The sequence below is a fragment of the Alexandromys fortis genome, unplaced genomic scaffold (genome assembly GCF_014885135.2).
Source record: "Alexandromys fortis isolate MF-2015 unplaced genomic scaffold, M_Fortis_MF-2015_v1.1 scaffold_218, whole genome shotgun sequence".
NCBI classification, from domain to species: Eukaryota; Metazoa; Chordata; class Mammalia; order Rodentia; family Cricetidae; genus Alexandromys; species Alexandromys fortis.
The window spans coordinates 364,182-373,521 of record NW_026068112.1 but is presented as its reverse complement, the minus strand read 5'-3'; the positions used below and the strand labels follow the sequence as shown (position 1 = coordinate 373,521).

General features: G+C 41.3%; 1 protein-coding gene across 2 annotated transcripts in view; it reads right to left on the bottom strand.

The window, feature by feature from the left end:
- Vps45 (vacuolar protein sorting 45 homolog) overlaps nucleotides 1-9,340 on the bottom strand; it is a 62,742-nt gene that overhangs the window by 28,219 nt on the left and 25,183 nt on the right. Inside the window, exons 12-13 of one of the 2 annotated variants that reach the window (XM_050124599.1) lie at nucleotides 8,772-8,879; nucleotides 6,928-7,049 (exon numbers count right to left, since the gene is read on the bottom strand). In XM_050124599.1, the coding sequence (XP_049980556.1) occupies nucleotides 6,928-7,049; nucleotides 8,772-8,879 (230 nt within the window). The remainder of the gene's footprint in view (nucleotides 1-6,927; nucleotides 7,050-8,771; nucleotides 8,880-9,340) is intronic. The other variant, XR_007589065.1, reaches the window with a different exon arrangement.

The following is a 9,340-nucleotide window of genomic DNA, read 5'->3' as shown; positions in this document are numbered from 1 at the left end:
AAAAAAAAGTCTCTGAAACTGGGTGTGACGGCTCACACCTATAATCTCAGCACTTGGGAGTCTGAGGCAGGAGTATTGTTGAGCACTGGAAGCCAGCCAGAGCTACAGAGTGAGACCTTGTCTCAAATATAAAATTAAAACAAAACTGAAGAGTCTCATAACATTTTTCTTTTTATTCCTTTTCCCAATGAATTTTAAAAGATGTTCCATGGTGATGCCCGCCTTTAATCCCAGCACTTGGGAAGCAGAGGTAGGAAAATCTCTGAGTTTGAGCCTAGCCTGGTCTACAGAGTGAGAATTTCAGCACAGCCAAGACTATACAGAGAAACCCTGTCTCAGGAAAAAAAAAAAAAAAAAAAAAAAGATGTTCCTACGAGACTCGTGGTAAAATACATAGAAAATCTTTTATACATGATGGAATACACAAGTTCAAGTCAATGTGCATCCTCCTCGCTCTGTAATTCACCATAGCAACCCAAAGCATTAACTAGGCAGTCAGAAATGTTAGAAAACAGCAGCCAGTTCATGCTATATCCAGCTACACAAGGACAAACTAAGAGCCCAATTTGTATCTTATTTTGTTAGAAAAATAAAACATCAAATATAGTATTTCTAGAAACTATTATTTCTACACATGAGCTAATCAGGAAAAACTTTCCAAATGTAACACTTAACCTACTTTGTGGACCACTACGCTTATGCCTAAAGTTTAAAATTTCGAATATACTTAAAAATAGTAAAGTTCTTTTGATATTTTTCTGCAGGGAAAATGGCTTTTATAGAAACAAAGCAGTGATTGCAACAAGAGTCTATGAAATGTGTGTCTATCAGAGATAAGCGCAACTGTGTGGATTTAGCCAGATAGGGAGGATAAATAAGTCCATCTGCAGAATGAAGATCAACCCCCTTTCACGTCCTTATTCTCAAACAGTAACCACCAATTACATAGCTAAGACTAAGAGAATGTAAGTGCTCTGGCTGTGCAAGTCTGCACTACTGCCACAGCCCTGCAACAATGGGAAGGCCGAGACGTTCCATCATGACACCTAAGCCAGGTGAACATCTTCTCAGTGTGATGTACTAGGGCCAAGAATGTGGCCAGAGATGATACTGGGGCTAAGCCGGAGCAGAGCCAAAGTCCAGAGCAAGTTAATGACAACCAACAAAAATCTGAATTATCAACTAAATTTTTCAATGGTAAATTTTGGCATATTTAGTGCTATTTACATGGTTTAATGAATAGTTATTGAATTCTTACTCCTTGTAAAATACTGTTGGATAGTATGAAAACCTTAAAGACTAATTAACTCTTACTTCAATATATGTACAATATCTACTAATACAATAGTTAACTAGAAGGCTATGTATGATATAATGAACCACTGCCTCAACATACAGAGGTGATAATCAGCAGTTCTCATGACTTCTTTCATAAACCATGCTATACACACACATTATATACATGTCATGTACATATATGTATAGTTAAGCATATGCTTACATATACATAGTCATAGCTTTTATTTTTTTCCACAAAAGAGGGAATGACACCATCTTGGATTTTCCATGAATACATCTTAGAGAGTTTTGCATATGCTCCATGAAGAATTAGCCCATTAAAGTAATTTAAATTAAATTAATTAATTAAATTAAATTAAGAATTAGGCTTTGGTGGAACAACAGGAAGCTAAGACAGGAAGATATTGAGTTGAAGGCCAGCCTAGGCTATGTAGTGATTTCCAGACCAGCCTAATAAGACCTTGTCTGGAAAGAAAGAAAGGAAGGAAGGGAGGGAGGGAGAGAAGAAGGGAGGGAGGGAGGGAGGGAGGAAAGCGAGAACTCACAGTGCTGAGCTGTAACTGAGCTCCAGTCCTCTGTGGTGAGTGTTTAGCTTGTCTCTAGACTGTGCTGTGACAATTCATGTTCCAGTGAATACCGGGTTTACATGTCTTTGTGTACTTGTGAGTGTATATTTGTTTACAGGATAAACTTTTCAGAATTGGTATTGTTAAGTAGAGTGTTTTTCAAGTGCTCTTTATCCTGCTTCTGCTAGGCAGAGCTTAGAGGTGACATAGAATAATATCTTCTATACCCTCAACCAGTTTGGACCATTTCTCTGCCTCCTCCTTCAAAGTTTCCAAGACTTTAGATGCCTGTAACATGCTGTGCTGCTTCTCCCGACCTCCATTCCTGGCTGCCCTTACTCTCCAGAGACCTAGCTCTGCTCACGGTCCTCCCCTGCACTCTCTAGAGACCTAGCTCTGCTCACCGTCCTCCCCTGTATTCTTCTCAACACTTCCAGAGACTTTAACACCAGCACGGCTTATCACCTAAATACCTAAGTTATGCCTAGTTTTTCTTCTACTCCTACACAATCCATGTTACGGCCTAAATTTTATTATTACTAACATGTGGGTCACCCATGAAATCATGAATTTAAGATCTCCTTTCTCCAATAATCATCCCTCAATTTAAAACTTACCTATATTAATAGTCATATGCAATAACAGTCTGTACTTCCAATTCAACCACCAACGCTTATGTCACTATCCAGTCCTTTCCTCCTATTTCCACTTTCTAGAATCCTGATTGGACCCATTTGCCTTCCTCACATTTAACCTTGTATAAGTTAAAAAGTGTCACTGAAAACCAGACAACTAAGCTCACTTGGTACATTTTAAATTAATGTCCACTAATAGGCATTTGACCTTGCATGGAAGTTCTACTTAAATTTATTAGTAAATTATATTCAAATACATATTCCTATTTCACCTGTTATTCTATACGACTTCCTAATTTAGCATCTAAACTCACTGAAACTTGGCTTCCATATCTTGCTGACACTTGGGGACCATCACCACCCCACTAAACTGAGAGGCTTTACTTTTGGTACTTGTTTTTTACGTCTCAGAAGACAGGGCATGGCCTACCACGTGCTTGTCTTGAAGACTCCCTCGTCTCTGCTTTGTCGTCTTCTTGTTCTTCTCTTCTTCTTGTTCTTGTTGTTGTTCTTCTTATTGTTCTTCTGTTTTTGTTTTTGCTTTTTTTTTTCAAGACAGGGTTTCTCTCTGTAGCTTTGGAGCATGTCCTGAAACTAGCTCTTGTAGACCAGACCTTGAACTCACAGAGATCTGCCTGCCTCTGCCTCCCAAGTGCTGGGATTAAAGGTGTGCTCCACCACCACCAGACCTCTGCTTTGTCTTCTTTTGTTTGGTTCTTATGGAGTCTCCTACTGGCTCCTGGCCTGTGCTCAGCACTGTATCCTGAGCAATCTTCTTTTCTCTTTCTCCTTTAGAGCTCCTATCTGATCTACATGACCAATGTCTTATCAACTCCCAACTGAGGACAGATTTTTTTGAAGTGAGGTCTTGCTATGGAATCTAGGCAAGCCTTCAACTTTCTGTCTTAAGCTCTTTAGCGCTGGGATTACTTGTGTGGGCCACCATACCTAGGAATAGGTGACATTTCTGTTTTATTATTAAATAGGCACCTCAACAAAATTCTTAATTTTGCCTCAAAACCTGAGCATCACCCCTGGCTTCTGTTACTCTTGCTCAATCAGCGTACTTTCTTAAATAGATTGCTTCTCCTTCCTTTGCGTCAAGCCACTTTCACGTCTTCTGTGGACTTAAGAACCTCCCTCAGTAGTCTGCTTGCTTCTTCGCTTTTCACTCACAATCAGTCTCTTACGAAGTTATCATTTAAACACAATTTGGAGCTGGGAGTGACACAAACCTTTACTCCCAGCACGAGGGAGGCAGAAGCTGGCAGACATCGCTGTGAATTTGAGGCCAGTTTGGTCTACGTAGCAAGTTACAAACCAGTCAGGACTACACCTATACAGTGAGACTGTCTACAAAAAAAAGTAGCTGTACTTTGTCGCAGGGTTTTATCATGTCTTTCTATATTTACAAAACAAGAAGGAGGCAAAGAAAACCAAACTTTGCCAGTGGCTCCACGCTCCATGTGACCCAGTCCCTCCCCATGCACAACACTCCACCCTGCACTTCTTTCTGGTTTAAAGGCAAGCTCTCCCTTCTCTGAGACCTTTACTTTGGCATTCCCTCTGTTTTGAGTTGCATTTTCTAATCACTATGTTATTGACTTTTATTTTGTAATTAAAAATCCATTTTGAATGCCACCTCCTTAGCGAGGTTTTGTCTAGTCTAAACTCCCCTGGCCCACAGTTACTTTGTAGCTTGTCATTCTGTTCTTTCTTTTGCAGCACTTTTGTTTACTCTCAAGGGTACCTTAAGGGTAAGTATGGGTCTTCCTGCTACTTCTACAGCCCTGGTGTCCACAATTCTTAACATACTGAAAGCATTCAATAAACACCTGCTGTACCAAAGAATAAAGCAGCATAATTAACTGTACACACGTTCAGATCACAGTGATAAATGGAACAGAGGCCAACAGCTAATAAGCACTATGGGGGAGAGCTCATGTTGAGCTTTGTTTGGCAATGACTCAACACTGGAAGGTTTGCTATGTACACTAATATACTCATCTGGTCCATGGCTTCCTTTTAGCAGCAGTAAGTAGCTAATTTTTCATTCAGCAATTCTTTAGTTTTTTATAAGTTACACATTTTTTATGTATGTGTCTGATGAGCATAAGCTATGTATGTGTGGATGCCCAAAGAGGCCAAAGACAGCATGGGCTCTCCTAGAGCTGGAGCTGAAAGTGGGCGAGTGCTAAGAACCGGAATCCAGTTCTCTAGAAGAGCGGCTCCTACCTGCATTCAGCCATTCTCATATGAAATCTATAAGCACATTCATGGCTTATCAAATTAACTAAAAGCCTCAAGAACAAGGTTTTTCAAAAGCTTCTCAAATAGGTGAGAAATTGGGAGCAGTTTTACATTTTGTTATTAGCGGGCACCTGGATCTAATGCATGGTTCCTACACACTGTTTAGTGACTGGATCGTACTCCCGGCTACATCTGGTATTAACCTTGTATTTAAAAAAATTCTGGACCACATAGTTCTTTTTAAGGAACTAAGGAAAAAAAAATACAGTGTACAAGAATCATTCGCCTAAAATCTTAAACATTTTCTTCTTTCTGAATTTCATTATATCTTTGAAATACTAAACTGCCAATCCAAATAACAGATGAATTATATCAACAGTAAAATTCTTACATCAAATTACCCAATGGATACCAACTGTATATGCTGGTTCCCTTTATTTTATGTGGTCCAATATAAATATATATGACTATAATTCTTAACTAGCTAGAATTTGTACACATGTAAATCTTAAGTTGGCTTAAGTAAATTGGTCTGGACAAATTTTGTTTTTATTAAAATTAACTAAACACTGGACTAAAGTTCTAACTAAAGAAAGTTATCATTTTTTTCTTGGGACACATATGGCTTTGCTAATCAGGCCTCTCAGTTTGTGTGCTGGCCACATTTGGCAAAGTCCAATCCTCACCCAAACCAGTAACAACCTGTTCTGGCTGGCAATCAAGTAGCAAATCTATTTTGGGCATTAATGTTTGAAACGCCAAATGACAGATGCCGTAGAGCATAAGAGGAAACTGATACACTGCTAAAATACAGAACATAGGGAGGGGTCTGAAGGATCTAAAACACCTGTTTCTTCATTGCAAAGCAAGTCAATGATTCAGGCTTGGCAGGGGAGCTCATATGTAATTCTGACATGCAAACTCAAAGACTCCTCAGCCGAAACAACACAAGGGGGCAGCACACAACGTCTCAGTGTGATCAGGAACATGATCTAGGTTCCCTGCTTTCTCGGTGTGTGTGTATGTGTATGTGTGTGTGTGTGTGTGTGTGAGTGAGTGAGAGAGAGAGAGAGAGAGAGAGAGAGAGAGAGAGAGAGAGAGAGCGCGAGAGAGAGAGAGCACACCCACACCATGGAGTGTGTCTGTAGGTCAGAGGACAAGTTTGGGACTCAGTTCTTTCCTTCACCATGTAGGTCCTGATGAATTCAGGTTGTCAGGCTTGGTCAAGCACCCTTACCTGTTGAGCCATCTTTACTGGCTCCTCTAGTTTTTTTTTTTTTTTTTTTATCTATTATTTATTGCTATGTGGCAAAGGTTGGTACAGTAAGAAGATCACAAATTTGCATGAGAGAACTAAAGAAATCTTCAGAGTTCAGAGAAAATCTTTGCAAACTTCTTTTAGAAAACACATACTTTAATTCTTCATTTAGTGAATGATTAGCTTCAGTCTCAAAAACTGGTGGAAACCAAACTCTTACATAGGTTGTTATAACATCAAAAAGTTGCTTCTGTAATGTGTGTTCTGAACAGTGAACACAGAAATACTTTATTCAGAATAACTATGGACATTAAAATTTTTTGAATATTTTAATTTCTGAGTACTGGGAATAAATCCCCACGCATGGTAAACAAGCATACTACCACTGAGTTACTTTCTCATCTCTCTCTTCTCACTTGAAGCCACACTTTTCTCCCACGTTTAAAATTTGAAACAGAGTCTACATTATCTAAGCAGGGTGGTCTTGAGCTCACTGTGAAACCTCAGCAGGCCTTGAATTTGCAATACTATTGCCTCAGCCTCCATAGAGGCCTGCAATGTCAGACCAAGCTTGAACTTTGATAAGTCAAACTGACCTAAGCTTGGGACACCTTTTTAAAAGACACAGTTTATAGATTTATGGTCTGTGGGTCAAAGTCCGTGCACAGGTTAGATCTGAGTTCTCTGCTCAGGTTTTACCCAGCTGAAACCAGCTGTCATCTTAAGCTTGAGCCCTCGCCCAGGTTCACCGGCAGTGGGCAGAATTCAGGTGTTTATAATTACAGGACTGCAGCACCCACTCATCCCTCCCTACATGGCAGTTCACCTCTTCAAGGCCAAGAGCTGGATATCTTGGGCACGGCTAGTTTCTCTGGCTTTCTATGATCCCAGTTTTTATTTCTAGTCTTTGTCACCTTACCTGTCTCTGAGTGTGCTGGGACCTAAATAAGGGTAGAGGTTTTCCTTAAGCTTTCCTTTGATGAGATGGTCCAGGGTCTCATGCAGGAAAGGCTGATGCTGTGTATACACATTTTCCACTCCCTAAAATATGGAAATGGTTCTTATGTTATTTTGGGGAAGCTAGCAATATAACATTTAATGATACATCAGGAAAGAGGATATATATTCAATAGAAACTTTAAGGGACAGAATCAAATATGAATTGGACAGGAATCAAACAGAATCAAATAGGATGTTTGTGTGTGTATGTGCAGGTGGGTAAAGGTGCATGCATGTGTGCATGGATGTCAGAGGTCAACACTGTTGTCTTCCTCAATGGTTCTCCAGCATATTTTTTGAGATGGGGTCTCTTATTGAACCTGGAGCTCACAGATGTGGCTAGGCTGGCTGACCAGAGTGCTCCAGGGACTCCTCTCCCTCCTCTCTGCACATACTTCGGCACTAGGGGGCACAAATGCACACTACTATATTTCCCTTTTCTGTGTTTGCTGGGGATTTAAATTCAGATTTGAGCAGCAGACACTTAACAAAATGAACCATCTCCCTAGTTCAAAATTTAAGAATATTTAAAAATTATTTTAATTAGAAAAAAATGTTCTAGTCTTACAAAAGTACTAATTTGTTGTTGTTGTTTTTCAAGACAGGGTTTCTCTATATAACAGCACTGGTTACCCTGGAACTCACTCTGTAGACCAGTTTAAAGGCGTGCACCACCACTGCCCGGCCAAAAGTACTACATTTAAAGCTAGTTATTTTCAATAAGGTTTCAGTTACTGTTAAGTTATTAAAAAATCTGGACTCTTTTATCTGTCTAGATCTCATTCTTTTGTGAAAATGTTAAATAATAGGCAAAGCAAACACAAAGAAAGGGCTGTGTGGAGGAGCCAATCGAGCCACGGGAGGTAGAAAAGCAGGAAACACAAGAGGAACTGCAGGTGACAACGAATTCTGAGCACTGTGGAGAGCAGTTTAGGGAGAGGCAGCTCAGGTGATAAGATACCTGCTTTAGATCCTTCTACCAAGTAAAAGCACTGGGCCTAGTGGAGCCCACGACAGCACTGTCAACCTGACAGACTCTAAATAACCTGGTAGACAGGCCTCTGGGCATGCCTGTGGGAAGCTGCCTTGACTGTGTTCATTTATGTGGGAAGACCATCTTAGTTGTGGGCAGGATTCAGCTAGTAAGTGGAGAAAGTGAGCCGGCAATGCGCAGTCTTTCGACTGTGGGCGTGAGTGACTGACTTCTGGAGCTACTGCAGTTTTGACTTACTGGAATGATGGCCTGCATCCCGGACCTGTGAACTAAACAAACCCTTTCTCCTTTAAGTCACTTTGTCAAAACATTTTCCTGCAGCACCAGGGAAAGAAACTAAGACACGCCCACTTGTTACCCCAGCACTGGGGGCTGGGGGGGCTCCCTGGAGCTCGTTGGCCAGCCAGCCTAGTGGAGCCTAAAAGCCCCAGGCCTCAGTGTCAAAAAACAAGGTGGCTGGCTAAGGAATGTTACCAAAGGCTGACTTTCCTCTTCACACACACACGAGAGAGAGAGAGAGAGAGAGAGAGAGAGAGAGAGAGAGAGAGATTAACAATTTTAAATTACACAGTTATTTCTCACTCAGCTCCTGACCCAGTGCACAGTGCAGGCCCAGTGCAGCCCGGAAGGCAATGTTTCAAGAGCTCGCTTAGACTTCGCTGGGTGGACACAGTACTACAATCAGGAATCTACTCAACATCTCATCAGTTCATACTCAGCCTCGGGATCTTTGTTTCAGACTTAGGAAAGCACAGGAAAGGAAGCTGTACCTTCAGTCCTTTGAGAAACTGTTTGGTGATAGCCACAGCGTCTTTGGGGCTGAAGAGGTCACTTCCTCTAACCCGCTTGCCTCCGTATTCCACAACTGCTGACACGAGCTACACAAGAAAAAAAGGAAACAATCTTTATTGCTTAGGTATTGGGACTCATTTTATTAAAATAACTCAATAACTTTAATAATTAAAAATGAATTCAATAACAATGAAGACATGAGAGGACAGATCCATAAGCCTTGTAAATAAAGGATGATTTACCTATAACAGACTTGGGCTTCATATAAATTTGGTGACAGGTATTGTGCTATGTTGTGTCTGTCCTCCCCGCCAAGCTGCTGCTGTTAGGGAGCTCAGTTGTACCTCTTGCAAAAGGGCTCTCTCAGTGGGGCATGTTGACTGTTTGTGCCCTCGCCTGAGTAACCACCTGCTGTATGCACTGTAGCCCCTCCCAGAGGGAGGCAGAGTTGCCTTAATATGGCATCTGGGAGGAGCTACAGTGCACGGGGGTGGGGGGGGGGGGGGGGGGGGGGGGGGGGGGGGGGGGGGGGGGGGGGTGGAAGGGA